This window comes from Coregonus clupeaformis, chromosome 35, assembly GCF_020615455.1.
Source record: "Coregonus clupeaformis isolate EN_2021a chromosome 35, ASM2061545v1, whole genome shotgun sequence".
Taxonomy (NCBI): Eukaryota; Metazoa; Chordata; class Actinopteri; order Salmoniformes; family Salmonidae; genus Coregonus; species Coregonus clupeaformis.
Window position 1 is genome coordinate 31,555,081 of NC_059226.1, and position 18,649 is coordinate 31,573,729.

Here is an 18,649-nt window from a genome sequence, read left to right on the forward strand (position 1 = left end):
TGACATGGTTACATTTTTGGTTGATTTCAAGTTGAATTCACGTTAGTTGACAACTCACCCAAATGTAAATCAAAACTAGACGTTGAAATGATGTCTGTGCCCAGTGGGAAGGCCCAACTAAATGAGAGGGGAGGGAGGGGGAGACCTTTAATGCTTTGTTGAATCTACTTTTTTTTTTTTTATCTGGGCCAAGGTTGATGTTGGGACAGTGGTGACTGGTTCTTGGAGAAGATTATTAAGCATGTGTTGAACGGGACGACTAGTTGCTTGCACTGGAAAATTCAGTGGCATCTTGAGCCAAAGAACCATTCAGCTCAGGTAGATTGATTGCGGTTCTGTTTGTGTCCCTATGTGTATAGTCACTTTAAAGATACACATAAGTTTGATTTTGAAAAGCCGTTGGCATGATGTACGAGATGCCCTCGTTTCAAATCCGACCAGTTACACAAGCATGCCTAACGGTAACCTCAATTAGCCTAAGTACACTGGCTGTATTGAAGAGCTGGATTTTTTTGTCTGACTAGTGTCTGATTGGGATAAGAGCATTTAAAGAGTGTATAGATCACAGGCTAAGGCCTGATGGAGAAAATGACTTAGTACCCAGGCTCTTTAATGTGACTCTCCCATTTAGATAAGACTCTAGGGACCTAATTTGACTCCTTGCGATGTTTGATCTTTCGATCTCTGCCTCATGCCATTAATCAGGTGATGGGGTGTTTTTTTAACTCTGAAAACAGCCGTAATTCATGTCCTAACACCTGATAAGTGAAGTAGTCATTTAACTTTGGGGTGCTTGCAGGCTAGGCTATATCAGCAATCCTGTTCTATATCGGCAGTCCTGTTCTACACTGAGTATACCAAACATTAGGAACACCTTCTTAAAATCTTGGAAGGATCGTGATGTTGGACCTCTGGGTTTAGAAACTCTCTGTTAAACTGGCTAGGAGAGAGACACCATATTTGACAGGAGTGAGTAAGTTCCAGATTTGGCCACAGGATGGCGTTACTCACCTGCAGAACCCTGATGGTTCTGTACCTCTGTTCTCAACTGATAAAGTCTAGTTGTTCCTGTGTGAAAGGAATGGGGATAGCAAGCTGATCCAGGTTAAGAGATCATCCTCAGAGGCTCTGGTGTGTAGCCTACGTGCCGACTCCTGGTACTCACATGTCACTTATGGATCAGGCCTTAAACATGCCATGACTGTCTTGACACATTGTTTGTTGTCTTTGGCGTGCCTTGGAGAGCTCTGAGAGAAGGGGGAGAGAGGCGAAGTGTGTGTATGTGTTGGGGGAGCTGAATCTTGACACAAATCTCATGTTGACTCGGCATGTGTGGAAGTGTTGCGTTCGTTACTAAAGATGAGGGGAATTTCTGGTCTTTCGCCCCTCATAGCAAACAGGCAAAGGTGGAAGGATGAATGTGTGGTGGTGGTTAGCAGCATATTTCTTAACCCCTATATGTTTCTTATGTGAATCCCTTCCGTTGCTCTCTCTCTCTCCTCTCTTTTGTTTTTCCGCTTTCTGTTTTACTCACTCTGACTTCTGTCTATCATCTGAGTTCCACACATGAGAACCCTTAACCTCTCCCTCTCCCTTGTCAAGTGTGACAGTAACATTGTCCTTGCAGCAGCAGACATCAAACAGCCTTCATGAACGACCTGTTTAGCCGCCTCAGGTCTTTCCCTCCAAGGCAAGAGTCTCTCCGTTGACCTTGCCTCCAGGTGGTTGAGTTAAGGGGTCCACGTCTTGTTTGTGCCCCAGGGTCGGGCTACCTTCCTTGGGGTGCCTGAGGGTGAGACCTGGGGCCTCTGGCCCCTGCACCTGGAGGTCATGGATGAAGCGTATAGATGTCAGGCTGTTTTAATAAGACTGGCTGCAGCAGCAGAGACACACACTTCCCCTCTCTCTCCCCTAGCCCCGACCTGCCTGGCTGGCAGGGCTTTGATCTCTGGGCCTCAGACTCCAGGCACATCTGATTCAATTATCCTCATCCACCTGTTGACTTTGAGGCCCGACATTGCATCGCTCGCTTGGTCTGCCTTTCACGGCTGTATGTGTGTGTGTGTGAGTGTGTGTGCATACTTGAGGGGAAGAAAGAGTGCCTGTTAGTTTTCACGTAGGCTGCTTTAACAGCTGGTAGGGAGACACACAAAGGATACAAAATATGCTTTCATGATGATAAGTTTGACCTCAACCGACACTGTAATTGAGAACATACCAGTTTTGTATCCTTCAGTCTCGCTCACTTTATAACAGAATGTAGATGCATAGAGAGCTCCCCCTACTGGCTCTGATGCTGAATTTCACTGGTCCACCTTCTCAATCTCCCTCTTATGCCCCATACATTTTCCTCAGAAAGGCAAGTGATCTTCTGTGGTCAAACTGTCATTGTCTTGTGACAAAAAAGTACTTAATAGAACTCTGGAGTGTTAAGGATACAAGAAAGACAAGAAAGTGAATATATAGGCCTAAATGACTGTAGTTAAAAGTGCCCTAGAGAAATAATTGGACGTTTTCATCCCATACCTCGGTACATTACTGGTTGTTCTTTCTCCGATCGTCTCCACCCTTCCCTAATTGTGCAGATGTATTAAATCATTGTTAAGCCGGTGTAATTGCCTCCAGTGTATGTGCTTAATTAGCTGGTAATACTAATTAATGAAGCATAGCTTGTCAGAATCAGTAGCCGAGGTTCTCATTGTTGTCTGTTCTCTCTGGGTTGTGTTCAGTAGGCATGAAAAGGAAGAAAAATTGTTTTGCTAGGATGTTTCCGAGTGCAGTGATTCCCATCTCCGGTCCTCGAGTACCCCCAACAGTACATCTTTTTGTTGTGGCCCCGGACAAGCACACCTGATTCTACTTGTCAACTAAATATCAAGCCCTTGACAAGTTGAATCAGGCTTTTTTGTCCGGGGCTATAACAAAAATGCGTGCTGTTGGGGGTACTGGAGGACTGGAGTTGGGAAACACTGTTACACTGCCCTCAGTGCCCTGATTCTGTCAGTCAGCAGAGGTTCCCATTGTTGTCCCCTCTCTCTCACTGGCTGCTGGGTTGTATAGAAATGTAATGAATAGGGCTGGGACTTGCCAGGGACCTCATAATACAATATCACGATACTTAGGTGCTGATACGATATGTGTTGCGATTCTCACGATTCTATGTATTGCGATTCGATGTTCCAAACATCTTGCTCATCTTGTCTGCTGCAGGGGAACAAGAGAGAGCCATGTAAAAGCGAGTTTTGATCAGTCATGGAAATAAAAGTGCTGAAAATGTTGGCTCACCATTTAAAAAATAATAAGATTGATAGCAAGCTAGAGAAGAAATACCAGTTTTGGCGCAGGTACAGCTGACGAGAGCTAGCTAAAGTTAACTACCTACAAATAATATTGTCAAAAATAATATTGCGATACTCTAATGTATTGATTCCCCCCCGCCATTACTAGTAATGACTAGACTTCGTTTGTCTTGTACAATAAAAAAAGGAATTGTGTCAGTCATCTATACAATCCATTTCTATTTGAACATTCTGTAAAGTTTTATCCTCTTGAACAGGCAACAAATCAAATCAAATTGTATTGGTCACATGCGCCGAATACAACAGGTGCAGACATTACAGTGAAATGCTTACTTACAGCCCTTAACCAACAGTGCATTTATTTTTAACAAAAAAAGTAAAAATAAAACAACAACAAAAAAAGTGTTGAGAAAAAAAAGAGCAGAAGTAAAATAAAGTGACAGTAGGGAGGCTATATATACAGGGGGGTACCGTTGCAGAGTCAATGTGCGGGGGCACCGGCTAGTTGAGGTAGTTGAGGTAATATGTACATGTGGGTAGAGTTAAAGTGACTATGCATAAATAATTAACAGAGTAGCAGCAGCGTAAAAAGGATGGGGTGGGGGCAGTGCAAATAGTCCGGGTAGCCATGATTAGCTGTTCAGGAGTCTTATGGCTTGGGGGTAGAAGCTGTTGAGAAGTCTTTTGGACCTAGACTTGGCACTCCGGTACCGCTTGCCGTGCGGTAGCAGAGAGAACAGTCTATGACTAGGGTGGCTGGAGTCTTTGACAATTTTGAGGGCCTTCCTCTGACACCGCCTGGTATAGAGGTCCTGGATGGCAGGAAGCTTGGCCCCAGTGATGTACTGGGCCGTACGCACTACCCTCTGTAGTGCCTTGCGGTCGGAGGCCAAGCAGTTGCCATACCAGGCGGTGATGCAACCAGTCAGGATGCTCTCGATGGTGCAGCTGTAGAATTCTTTGAGGATCTGAGGACCCATGCCAAATCTTTTCAGTCTCCTGAGGGGGAATAGGCTTTGTCGTGCCCTCTTCACGACTGTCTTGGTGTGTTTGGACCATGATAGTTCGTTGGTGATGTGGACACCAAGGAACTTGAAGCTCTCAACCTGTTCCACTACAGCCCCGTCGATGTGAATGGGGGCTTGCTAGGCCCTCCTTTTCCTGTAGTCTACGATCAGCTCCTTTGTCTTGCTCACGTTGAGGGAGAGGTTGTTGTCCTGTCACAACACTGCCAGGTCTCTGACCTCCTCCCTATAGGCTGTCTCATCGTTGTCGGTGATCAGGCCTACCACTGTTGTGTCGTCGGCAAACTTAATGATGGTGTTGGAGTCGTGCCTGGCCATGCAGTCATGGGGGAACAGAGAGTACAGGAGGGGACTGAGCACGCACCTCTGAGGGGCCCCCGTGTTGAGGATCAGTGTGGCAGATGTGTTGTTACCTACCCTTACCACCTGGGGGCGGCCCGTCAGGAAGTCCAAGATCCAGTTGCAGAGGGAGGTGTTTAGTCCCAGGATCCTTAGCTTAGTGATGAGCTTAGAGGGCACTATGGTGTTGAATGCTGAGCTGTAGTCAATGAATAGCATTCTCACGTAGGTGTTCCTCTTGTCCAGGTGGGAAAGGGCAGTGTGGAGTGCAATAGAGATTGCATCATCTGTGGATCTGTTGGGGCGGTATGCAAATTGGAGTGGGTCTAGGGTTTCTGGGATAATGCTGTTGATGTGAGCCATGACCAGCCTTTCAAAGCACTTCATGGCTACAGACGTCAGTGCTACGGGTCGGTAGTCATTTAGGCAGGTTATCTTAAAGTCCTTGGGCACGGGGACTATGGTGGTCTGCTTGAAACATGTTGGTATTACAGACTCAGTCAGGGACATGTTGAAAATGTCAGTGAAGACACTTGCCAGTTGGTCAGCACATGCTCGGAGTACACGTCCTGGTAATCCGTCTGGCCCTGCGACCTTGTGAATGTTGACCTGCTTAAAAGTCTTACTCACATCGGCTACGGAGAGCGTGATCACATAGTCATCCGGAACAGCTGGTGCTCTCATGCATGCTTCAGTGTTGCTTGCCTCGAAGCGAGCATAGAAGTGGTTTAGCTCGTCTGGTAGGCTTGTGTCACTGGGCAGCTCGCGGCTGTGCTTCCCTTTGTAGTCTGTAATAGTTTTCGAGCCCTGCCACATCCGACGAGCGTCAGAGCCAGTGTAGTACGATTCAATCTTAGTCCTGTATTGACTCTTTGCCTGTTTGATGGTTCGTCGGAGGTCATAGCGGGATTTCTTATAAGCGTCCGGGTTAGAGTCCCGTTCCTTGAAAGCGGCAGCTCTACCCTTTAGCTCAGTGCGGATGTTTCCTGTAATCCATGGCTTCTGGTTGGGGTATGTACGTACGGTCACTGTGGGGACGACATCATCGATTCACACACACATGTGGATGTTTTTGATAGAACACATTATTTTTTTTTTTTTTTTTTTTTGATAGAACATTTTAGTCATTTAGTATTACATCTCAGTCATAGTATTACATTTTTCCTCAATAAAGTAGCTATCAGCAAAGCCAGTGCTAGTAGGAAAAAGTCAAGTGCGAGAGGCAAGGGTGTTAGTTTGTTGAAGAGAGTAAAACGTTGAGCTAAAAGCATAGCTGCATCAGAAATGAGCCAAGTACAGATGTAGGATCTTAATTTGATCACTCTTTTGTTGCTCAGAATTTTCCTGCACCGCAGGAAATAACCTAACCAGCTAATAGCCTAACCACCGATCAAGCAACATTATGGACTAAACGTTCCAATCATGTTGCTGCAGTATTATTTTGCTGAGACAATACAGGTCAAAGTATAAAGATCCTACATCTGTACAGCATGACTCACATTTGATGAGTTACACATGATATTGATAGACATAATGTAAGCCAGTGATTGAGTGAAGCTATTGCCTGTAATATAACCAGTGATACATGAACACTCAGATCTTTGTATTTAGTTGTTCTCTTCAATCTTTCCTAATGTAAATCTCTCTCTCTCTCTCTCTCTCTCTCTCTCTCTCTCTCTCTCTCTCTCTCTCTCTCTCTCTCTCTTTCTTTCTTTCTCTCTCTCTCTCTCTCTCTCTCTCTCTCTCTCTCTCTCTCTCTCTCTCTCTCTCTCTCTCTCTCTCTCTCTCTCTCTCTCTCTCTCTCTCTCTCTCTCTCTCTCTCTCTCTCTCTCTCTCTCTCTCTCTCTCTCTCTCTCTCTCTCTCTCTCTCTCTCTCTCATCTATCTCTTTGTTTCTCCTTCCCTCCCTCTCTCTATATATCTCCCTCTCCCACCCTCTCTTTCTCATGTTCTCTTTTGTCTCTTTCTCCCTCCCTCTCTCTCCAGGAGAAGACGGCTAAATGAGGAGAAGTCTCCATCTCGGCCCCTGGCCTCCAGCCCAGTCAAACGCTCTTCCGAAGACCACAACAAAGGGGTCAGCAGCACTCTATAACACTCTGTCACGTCTTGTCACTATTTGGCAACTAATTTCCATTTACCCTATTTTGTCTTAGTTAGGGAGTTTTACATTTCAGGCAGGACATATTCTATTCTGTAATGACATTCTCCATCATATCATACCATTGATAGTATTTCCACACAGTAGGTTGAATGGCTGCGGTACAGAGAGTATGCCATTACACTCACCGTACGTGACACTACTTGGCATACCTCAATATCAATGACAATAAACACTGTGGGTGACATTTACAGGCGATGAATCAGGACTATGACCATTTTAATCAGCCTGGTATTTCTTCTCCATCATTTGTCTGTGTAATTCGAGGTGTTAACTTTGCACTGTGCCTAGTTCTGTTACGAGAGACAAAGAGAGAGGGAGAGGTCCACTCCACCTGATTTCAATCGGGTTTAAAAAATGACTACAGTTCTCGAATGTATTAGATATTTATCTTTCTTAGATATCTCACTCTCGCCAAGCCCCAACCCCAGGTAAAACCTGAACCTAAAACAACAGCACCCTGGAAATGTTCACATTATAACGTATGTACAAAATGTTCATAACACCTGATCCGAATCAACAGCAGCACCCTGGAAACGTTTGCGTAATGTTCACATTATATAACAGCGTTTCAGGACTGGGACGCCCTGTAACAAAAGACTGAGCAAAACAACAGAGGGGAGAGCGTTGTGACCCCTGGACTGGAATTTAGACTGCAGGGGGACAGGACGGGGACGGAAATGGTCTGGAACGGCCAAACATCTGGTGTGGGGAGGAGAGGGAGGGGAAGAGGAGAGGGAGGGGAAGTGGAAGAGGAGAGGGAGGGGAAGAGGAGAGGGAGGGAAAGAGGAGAGGGAGGGGAAGAGGAGAGGAAGGGGAAGAGGAGAGGGATGGAAAGAGGAGGGGAAGAGGAGAGGGATGGAAAGAGGAGGGGAAGAGGAGAGGGAGGGGAAGGGAAAGAGGAGAGGGAGGGGAAGAGGAGGGGAAGGGAAAGAGGAGAGGGGGGGAAGAGGAGGGGGAGAGGGAGGGGAACAGGAGAGTAAGGAAGGAGAGAGGAGGGGAGGAGAGGGAGGGGAAGAGGAGGGGGAGGAGAGTAAGGAAGAAGAATGGAGGAAAGGAGAGAGGAGGGGGGAGAAAGAGAGGGAGGGGAAGAGGAGGGGAAGGGAAAGAGGAGAGGGGGGGAAGAGGAGGGGGGAGAGGGAGGGGAACAGGAGAGTAAGGAAGGAGAGAGGAGGGGAGGGGAGGAGAGGGAGGGGAAGAGGAGGGGGAGGAGAGTAAGGAAGAAGAATGGAGGAAAGGAGAGAGGAGGGGGAGAAAGAGAGGGAGGGGAAGAGGAGGGGAAGGGAAAGAGGAGAGGGGGGGGAAGAGGAGGGGGAGAGGGAGGGGAACAGGAGAGTAAGGAAGGAGAGAGGAGGGGAGGAGAGGGAGGGGAAGAGGAGGGGGAGGAGAGTAAGGAAGAAGAATGGAGGAAAGGAGAGAGGAGGGGGGAGAAAGAGAGGGAGGGGAAGAGGAGGGGAAGGGAAAGAGGAGAGGGGGGGAAGAGGAGGGGGAGAGGGAGGGGAACAGGAGAGTAAGGAAGGAGAGAGGAGGGGAGGAGAGGGAGGGGAAGAGGAGGGGGAGGAGAGTAAGGAAGAAGAATGGAGGAAAGGAGAGAGGAGGGGGGAGAAAGAGAGGGAGGGGAGGAGAGGAGAGTATAGTAAAGAAGGGTTGGAGAAGCAGTTGGGTGGGGCTGGCTGTTAAGAATACAACACACCCTACTAAACAGTATGTGCACTTGTTGTCCCACACTCAGTATCACCTATTCTCTTTGGTCCCTAGGTGGATGGCCACAGGAAGCCAGTGGTGCCGTCTCCTGACGACAGTGACCTGGAGGCTCGCCTCAACAGCTGGAACCTGGGGGTATGTCTGCCAGGGCCACGTTTAGTAGCCAAACGTTGTTGAACGTGGCAGATAGAAATGCCATGAATAGAGCCAACGTGATTCCATATTCTAGTCAGATAAGCATGTTTGTGCTGCATAACATACACTATATATCAGTGGAGGCTGCTGAGGGGAGGACATTTCAGAAAAATGGCTGGAACAGAGCAAATGAAATGGCATCAAACACATGGAAACCATGTGTTTGATGTATTTAAGACCATTCCACCTATTCCGCTCCAGCCATTACAACGAGCATGTCCTCCCGAATTAAGGTGCCACCAACCTCCTGTGCTATATATACAAAAGTATGTGGACACCCCTTCAAATTAGTGGCTACGGCTAATTCACCCACACCCGTTGCTAACAGGTGTATAAAATCAGGCACACAGCAATGCAATCTCTATAGACAAACATGGCAGTAAAATGGCCCGTACTGAAGAGCTCAGTGACATAGGATGCCACCTTTCCAACTAGTCAGTTCGTCAAATTTCTGCCCTGCTAGAGCTGCCCCGGTCAACTGTAAGTGCTGTTATTGTGAAGTGGAAAAGTCTAGGAGCAACAATGGCTCAGCTGCGAAGTGGTAGACCTCACAGAACGGGACTGCCGAGTGCTGAAGCGTGTAAAAATCAACACTCACTACCGAGTTCCAAACTGTCTCTGGAAGCAACGTCAGTACAAGAACTGTTCGTCGGGAGTTTCATGAAATGGGTTTCCATGGCCAAGCAGCCGCACACAAGCCTAAGATCAATGCCAAGCGTCGGCTGGAGTGGTGTAAAGCTAGCCGCCATTGGACTCTGGAGTGATGAATCACACTTGACCATCTGGCAGTCCGACGGACAAATCTGGGTTTGGCGGATGACAGGAGAACGCTACCTGCCCGATTGCATAGTGCCCACTGTAAAGTTTGGTGGAGTAGGAATAATGGTCTAGGGAGGTTTTTCATGGTTTGGGCTAGGCCCCTTAGTTCCAGTGAAGGGAAATCTTATATACAATAATAATAATAATAATATGCCATTTAGCAGACGCTTTTATCCAAAGCGACTTACAGTCATGTGTGCATAAATTTTTACGTATGGGTAAATTACATTCTAGACGATTCTGTGCTTCCAACTTTGTGGCAACAGTTTGGGGAAGGCCCTTTCCTGTTTTAGCATGACAATGCCCAGTGCACAAAGCGAGGTCCATACAGAAATGGTTTGTCAAGATCGGTGTAGAAGAACTTGACTGGCCTGCACAGAGCCCTGACCTCAACCCCATCGAACACCTTTGGGATGAATTGGAACGCTGACTGCGAGCCAGGCCTAATCACCCAACATCAGTGCACGACCTCACTAATGCTCTTGTGGCTGAATGGAAGCAAGTCCCGCAGCAATTCCTGCTTGTTTGAAGCAGAGGGGGACCCCTAGAGGCCTGAGAAGCATATTGCAGTCACAGCCAGTTCCATGCGGGTTATATGAAATATACCACCATTGGATGAGAGAGTATCCCATGCCCAGTACACTACACGTTGCCTGTCACACTGACCCACAAATACGGACTAGCACCTACACAGCTGCAGTGTCTATCAAACCACAGGGATACAGTCAGAGAGCAGTGAGATGAGGGCTAGAGGAGGAGGAGGATGATGAGGAAGGATGAGGAGAGAGGTAGTAGGAGAGGGAGATTGAAAGTCTTTAGATGTGCTCCTGTCTTATCTCCTGTGTCTGGAGAGTCCTGGACCTGGGAGAGATAAGCAGTACACTGATGTCTTTCAATCCCTTATTTATTTATTTATTATTTCTCTCCCTCTCTCTCTCTCTCCCCCTCCACCTGTACGGGTCTCTCTCTTTTTTGATGAAGCTCATGATTATCTCTCTCATCTCTCTCTCTCCCTGTATCAGACGGGGACATGAAGCCCTGCTCTGCTCTGTGTTGCACTAGTGATAATGATAAGAGGCGATGTGCTTGGCAACGCTCCCCTAGCCTCCACTACCACCAGCATCATCTATAATAGATCAACAGGTGGCTGTGCTCTCTGCACTGTGGAACATAGACAGAGTTAAGATGTGTGGCTGTGCTCTCTGCACTGTGGAACATAGACAGAGTTAAGATGTGTGGCTGTGCTCTCTGCACTGTGGAACATAGACAGAGTTAAGATGTGTGGCTGTGCTCTCTGCACTGTGGAACATAGACAGAGTTAAGATGTGTGGCTGTGCTCTCTGCACTGTGGAACATAGACAGAGTTAAGATGTGTGGCTGTGCTCTCTGCACTGTGGAACATAGACAGAGTTAAGATGTGTGGCTGTGCTCTCTGCACTGTGGAACATAGACAGAGTTAAGATGTGTGGCTGTGCTCTCTGCACTGTGGAACATAGACAGAGTTAAGATGTGTGGCTGTGCTCTCTGCACTGTGGAACATAGACAGAGTTAAGATGTGTGGCTGTGCTCTCTGCACTGTGGAACATAGACAGAGTTTAGAGAGGGATGTTTGGTTGCAGTGGCTGAAACTACCAGCTGTCTGCTGCCTCAATGTAATTCTCTCCTGTTACTCTTTGTGTCTGGTCCTGCTTTGTCTCACCTTTTCTGGTATCCTCTTTGAAATGTCCGTACCTCAGATCCATCTAGACGCCTAGCCAGGTCTCTCCCTCTCCCCTTTAGGAGAGAACACAACATGTGGCTAAATATTTTGAACCCCAACCGCACTATTGCTCATCATAGTCCTATCTTTGCTCTATTGTCCCTTTCTACCTCACAGACCTGTTTCCCAACGTTGGGTCAGCGTTAGGAAGTGATGCATCACAACGTGTGTTTATTTGGCTTGAGCGGTAGGTCCTTGATGTGGAGTGGCTCTTCTTCTCTCCTCTCTCCTCTTCTTTCTTCTCTCCTCTGTCTGCGGCCACCTCATCCATCTGTCCTTGTCAGGGAGAATGCCACAGACAGGATGCAGTGCCAGTGCTGGGCAGACATCACAAGCAAACACACACTTTAGTTTAGTCTAGCACCAGTTTGTTTCACCACCAATGTCTGGCCTGGCCCTGCCCTGCAAGCCTTGGCATGTGGGCCTCCCATGGTCAGAGTTGGATGTGGGCCGTTCAGCTCCACAGATAGGGAGGTAAGTGTGGGCCCACTTTCAATATTCAATCAAAAATGTTGGTAAGACTTTATAATAACTTTTATTTATAAACATGATTTGCTGAACTGGGTGTCAGGGGTAAAACAAAAGTTCCTCTCTGCACCAGCTCTATGCTCAGAGGGCAGAGGTTTGTTCTGCCACTAGCTGTTTAGTATTGAATGATTGGTCATTCTGGAGTATCCTGCTATACTGGATGTCCACTATGTCTTACTGACATGTCATTCAGTTCAGACCAGTTAGGTCTCCAGCTCTGGGCCATCAAACATGCCTGAGTCCCCCTTTCATTTAGGATTAGTGAATGAGCTCACCAACTTGAACCTTTACACCAAAGAGAAAACACAAATATACACACACACACACACACACTATACTCCCGTCCTTCGCCCCTCCCCTTTGAGGCTTAGCTATAGTACTCTTTACTCTCTCTCTTTCTGTCAGTTGTTGTCATCTACAAAGTAAGATTATCTCAGTTTCAAAAGGCTGTGATCCCGCCTGCTCCCTTGCAGCTGTCATCCACACTGTGAAGCTGCCTGGGAAGTTCATAGAGAAATAATGAGGTCACTCACAACAAGAGGAAAGGAGAAGGAGAATGAAATGAGATGAAACCGCCGACAGTTTGTCCTCCCGGCTTAATCCCCTAACAGAGTTGAACCATTGATGGTTTTACTCCATAGCCATGTCAGTCAGTCCACTTGTGTCTTAACACACTCTAAGGTGGGCTGACGTCTATGTTGTCATTCCTGTTAGCCGTCTCTTCAGTCTTGACGCATTGTGTTTTTTCTTCCCTGTGTAATCAAAGGGGACAGAGCGGGCGTGTTTGGTGAGGGAGTGTGTATACACATCTGTCTCCCTGGGCCGATAGACGCGTCACGGATAGCTTACAGAGTAACGGGGTTGACAAAAGGGCTGACTCTGGCAGAAAGAGGAGCCAAGCGGAAATGGGCCTAGCTGAGCTGCACACACACAATGCCTTGAAGTGGCCGAGGTATTCCCTTTCTGTAAACAGTCAGAGTTGACGGAAGAAACTAACTGTGTGTTAAGTGCCGGCCTTTGAAGTTTGAAGTCCTGTATTGTTTATGCCAAACCGAGGGTGGAGGTCGGGGAGGGGTGAGTGTGTCTGTGTCTCTGTGTGTTATATATATATATATACATGTGTTTGTGATGGAGGCTTGTCAAGAGAAGAGAAGAGAAGAGGAGGAGATATAAAATAAGTAAAGGGCTTTTTGTTCTGTTTCTTTCTTTTCTTATTCTCTTGCAGATTGAGAACCCCAGGTATTTGAGAGAGAACCCTATCCCCCTGTCTCCGGTAAGTGTAAGGGAGGGTTCCCATGTGTGTTGAGGGCAGGTTCCATTAGACAAGTGTTACTTTTTTCCCCCCGTCTCTTTCTTACCCACTCTTTTATTTCCATACTGTAGATATTCCTCAAATCCAGCCTGAAGAATAGCACTGTGACTGATGAGCACACCCCAGTTGCAAGACAGGAGAAAGAGGTGGGCACTAGAACACCCAGCTAACTATAGACAACCATCCAATAATCATCAACTATTCCAGCAAGCAATACTGGTTGAGTACCTCAATCAATACTGAGGTAGAGTACCTCATGATAAGCTGTAGACCACACTATTTACCAAGAGAGTTTTCATCTATATTTTTCGTAGCTGTCTATTTACCACCACAAACCGATGCAGGCACTAAGACCGCACTCAACGAGCTGTATAAGGTCATAAGCAAATAAGAGAATGCTCACCCAGAAGCGGCGCTCTTAGTAGCCGGGGACTTAAATGCAGGAAAACTTAAATCCATTTGACCTCATTTCTACCAGCATGTGCAACCATAGGGAAAAAGACTAGACCACCTTTACTCCACACACAGAGACGCGTACAAAGCTCTCCCTCGCCCTCCATTTGGCAAATCTGACCATAATTCTATCCTCCTGATTCCTGCTTACAAGCAAAAACCCAAGCAGGAAGTACTCGCTCAATACGGAAGTGGTCAGATGACGCAGATGCTAAGATATAGGAATGCTTTGCTAGCACAGACTGGAATATGTTCCTCGATTCATCCGATGGCATTGAGGAGTATACCACATCAGTCACCGGCTTCATCAATAAGTACATCGACGACGTCGTCCCCACAGTGACCATACGTACATATCCCAATCAGAAGCCATGAATTACAGGCAACATCCGCACTGAGCTAAAGGCTAGAGGTGCCGCTTTCAAGGAGTGGGACACTAATCCGGACGCTTATAAGAAATCCCGCTATGCCCTCCGGCAAAGCGTCAGTACAGGACTAAGATTGAATCCTACTACACCCGCTCTGATGCTCGTCGGATGTAGCAGGGCTTGCAAACTATTACAAAGGGAAACCCAGCCACGAGATGCCCAGTGACTCTAACCTACCAGATGAGCTAAATGCCTTCCATGCTCGCTTCGAGCAACACTGAAGCATGCATGAGAGCACCAGCTGTTCCGGACGAGTGTGATCACGCTCACCTACGTGAAAATGCTGTTCGTTGACTTTAGCTCAGCGTTCAACACTATAGTGCCATCAAAGCTCATCACTAAGCTAAGGACCCTCGGACTAAACACCTCCCTCTGCAACTGGATCCTGGACTTTCTGACGGGCCGCCTCCAGGTGGTAAGGGCAGGCAACAACACATCTGCTTTGCTGATCCTCAACACGGGGCCCCTCAGGGGTGTGTGCTTAGTCCCCTCCTGTACTCCCTCTTCACCCACGACTGCGTGGCCAAGCACGACTCCAACACCATCATTAAGTTTGCCGATGACACAATTGTGGTAGGCCTGATCACCGACAACGATGAGACAGCCTATAGGGAGGAGGTCAGAGACCTGGCAGTGTTGTGACAGGACAACAACCTCTCCCTCAACGTGAGCAAGACAAAGGAGCTGATCGTAGACTACAGGAAAAGGAGGGCCTAGCAAGCCCCCATTCACATCGACAGGGCTGTAGTGGAGCGGGTCGAGAGATTCAAGTTCCTTGCAGGCACTAAGTCCTATCACTAACAAACTATCATGGTCCAAACACACCAAGACAGTCGTGATGAGGGCACGACAACGCCTATTCCCTCTCAGGAGACATGGGTCTTCAGATCCTCAACAAATTATACAGCTGCACCATTGAGAACATCCTGACTGGTTGCATCACCGCTTGGTATGGCAACTGCTCGGCATCCAACCGCAAGGCGCTACAGAGTGTAGTGCGCATTAAACTCTGCATTGTTAGATAAGGGCTTGTAAGTAAGGTCTATACCTGTTGTATTTTAACTATAAATTTGATTCGATTTGACGTTATTAAAAAACAGTACACAACCAATTGTAGCCTTTATCCATAGTGATGGAGGTAGGCCTGACCAATCTCCTAGTCCATGTCAACAGGATGATAGAGTGAGAATTTGTGGATCTAAATTCGAAGGAGTAAAAGAATTCAAGATCATAACATTAACCCAAAACTGTGAACCACAAGTTGAGTCCCATTCAAAGCAAACTTAACATAGCGTCACTCTGGTAAAGAGTTTAACCTCCTTATGCCAAAATATTATGTTCTGGGCTGCGCTTTGTGTTGAGTTTGTTGTTCCAAAAGGGACGATTCCGAATGCCCCTTTTTAAGAGAAAAAAACCTGACCAGTGATGACAGTTTTTCCTTATGTGGATTTAAGCTGAAAATCCAATTCTGAAAGCACTCTTTGAAGTCCCCCCCACCCGCCTTTACTCACACTGTTAAATATAAAACTGAGCATGACTTGACTCTAATCGCCATGGCTTTTTATGTCCCCCTGGAGAAATGCTGTACTCAATTAGATCAACTTCAGTGAGCTGGGCAAGAAGGGAGAGGGATGGAGGGGGACAGAGAGGGATAGAGAGGGTGAGAGCGAGGGAGAGGGAGCCGGGGGGAGGGATAGAGCGGGAGAGAGAGAGGGGGGAGGGAGGGAGAGGAAAAGAGGGAGAGAGAGATTGGTTCATAGGGGCACCACCGACAATGCTCATCAGCCCTCCTAATGTGGTTATATCCATTCTGACTGGAGGAGCGGAGACTAATGTGGTTATATCCATTCTGACTGGAGGAGCGGAGACTCACATGTTCACATGACTTTGTGTGTTATTATATTTTCAGCTCAGTCAGGCACCAAGTGTCACAGTCAGCCTCAGCGCTGTTTGGTGAGAATCATGATGTGAAAGAGAGCAGGGCCTTTGAGCCTGAAAATGGGAACTAATGCTTGGAATGTTATTCCATGCTTGTATTAGTGTGCTTGTATTAGTGTGTGTTTGTGTGTTTACGGTAGTGTGTGTGTCTGTGTGTAGGAGGTTGATAGCAGTCAGCTGTCAGTCCCAGGCTGTGTGTTGAGGAGCCAGGGAGGAGAGCTGGCCAGCCCTCTCAGTAGTTTTATATAGGCCAGATCACTACCCAGCGTGGCGATACGGGGCCCAGTTAAAAGGCGCTCAGAAGCACTTGACTTTCAAGAGAGGAAATGGTGTTGAACTGGGATTTTACTGTCTGGGCTGGGAATGTGTGTGTGTCTGTGTGTGTACATGTATTAGTGTGTGGGTGTGTGGGGCGAGGTGAAACTCAGTTTTTCCTGCAGCTCTTACCTCCAACCCCACGAAGGGAACAGAGAAACTCCTGCCAACAGACCTGAATGGCTTTTGTAGATGGGCTTATCTGGTTTCACAGTGGTTGTTTTATGGTCTTGTTTTCAGTCAGGTCTGACAACTAATAGGGTCGTATTCATTAGAGAACAGAGTAGCAAAAAGTTTTGCAACGAAAAGTGAAAACTATCATTTCTTAAGTTCAGGTAGTCCCTCCCAGTTTCAGGCAGTTTATTTCTCTCCATTTGGTGCCTAATGAATATGACTCAGGTCTAACCCCCAGGCTTTTGTTCATGGTGAAACTTGTTGCTTTTCCATGATTAGGCCTATTTTTAACAGAAATGTATTCAATTGCCACCTTTCTGTTTACCAGAAAATCTCCCCATAGAATGTAGGAGCCTTAACACCACAGTGGTTTATAAATGGATATTGGAGGTCTGTGTTTCTTCGGAATCTGTGACGCTCAAAATGTCTTCTTTCTATTCAGTGACTTTTGAGTCACAGTTGACAATAAAAAGGAGTTGTCCAAGTCCAGCAGGGTAGAGTTGTGACCACACACACACACACACACACACACACACGACCCCTCCTCAGAAGTGTCTCAGTGACTCACTCCGACTCGATCCTCACCACCTGAATCTTATCATCTCCAGCGGTTCCACATTAAGCCCCGTACGCAGGCCTTGCCCGCCATGGCGTGGCTCGTATGACCACCGGCAGGAAATGACGCCTACTGGGAAATGACCTGCAGCTGGGTCTGGTCCTCGCCACATGTTGCTAAAGATGAACTATATTAAAGATATTAAGGAACTCTGGGCTCTCACACCAAGCACATCCCCAGTTAAGCTACAGACTTCATTGATAAGTGTATAAGATCGCTGACTGTACCAGTTCAGCTACTGACTTCATTGATAAATTGATAAAATCGCTGACTGTACCAGTTAAGCTACTGACTTCATTGATAAGTTGATAAGAACGCTGACTGTACAGTTAAGCTACTGACTTCATTGATAAGTTGATAAGATCGCTGACTGTACCAGTTAAGCTACTGACTTCATTGATAAGTTGATAAGATCGCTGACTGTACCAGATAAGCTACTGACTTCATTGATAAGTTGATAAGATCGCTGACTGTACCAGATAGCTACTGACTTCATTGATAAGTTGATAAGATCGCTGACTGTACCAGTTAAGCTACTAACTTCATTGATAAATTGAAAAGATTGCTGACTGTACCAGTTAAGCTACTGACTTCATTGATAAGTTGATAAGATTGCTGACTGTACCAGTTAAGCTACTAACTTCATTGATAAGAACACTGACTGTACCAGTTAAGCTACTGACTTCATTGATAAGTTGATAAGAACGCTGACTGTATCAGTTAAGCTACTGACTTAATTGATAAGAATGCTGACTGTAACAGTTAAGCTACTGACTTCATTGATAAGTTGATAAGATCGCTGACTGTACCAGTTAAGCTACTGACTTCATTGATAAGTTGATAAGATCGCTGACTGTACCAGTTAAGCTACTAACTTCATTGATAAGTTCGAAAGATCACTGACTGTACCAGTTAAGCTACTGACTTCATTGATAAGAACACTGACTGTACCAGTTAAGCTACTGACTTCATTGATAAGTTGATAAGATCGCTAACTGTATCAGTTAATCTACTGACTTCATTGATAAGTTGATAAGATCGCTGACTGTACCAGTTAAGCTACTAACTTCATTGATAATTTCGAAAGATCACTGACTGTACCAGTTAAGCTACTGACTTCATTGATAAGAACACTGACTGTACCAGTTAAGCTACTGACTTCATTGATAAATTGTTAAGATCGCTGACTGTACCAGTTAAGCTACTGACTTCATTGATAAGTTGAGTAAGTGTGTGGTAATGTGGCAGCTGAAGCAGACGTTGGCCACCATGAAGTTGAGTCACTTTGGTCTCATATGGTCATGTATTTTCACCCATGGTTGAGGTTACAAGTCTAGTCCTTGTAATCCCCTCTACACACACCCTTACTGTGCTGTGCTCACACCACAGGTGCTATGGGATGGGTCCGTGGTATAATCAATTAAATGATCAAAGACCATTCAGCCAGTCCCACCCATAGGGTTAGGATTAGACCTACGTGATGTGATTGCTTTGGCACATGCAGATGGGGTGATGCATGCAAAAATAAAGAGAGAGAGAGACTACATTTTCCCCTGGTACTCCTGGGGTTCTCCTCACAAGCACCATC

At 46.5% G+C, this 18,649-nt stretch overlaps 1 protein-coding gene across 1 annotated transcript in view; it reads left to right on the forward strand.

Annotated features, from left to right (window-relative positions):
• Window positions 1-18,649, forward strand: part of LOC121551829 (centrosomal protein of 112 kDa-like) — a 194,055-nt gene that overhangs the window by 3,191 nt on the left and 172,215 nt on the right. Inside the window, exons 5-8 of the mRNA XM_045210708.1 lie at window positions 6,649-6,736; window positions 8,579-8,659; window positions 13,051-13,098; window positions 13,209-13,283. Of these exons, the coding sequence (XP_045066643.1) occupies window positions 6,649-6,736; window positions 8,579-8,659; window positions 13,051-13,098; window positions 13,209-13,283 (292 nt within the window). The remainder of the gene's footprint in view (window positions 1-6,648; window positions 6,737-8,578; window positions 8,660-13,050; window positions 13,099-13,208; window positions 13,284-18,649) is intronic.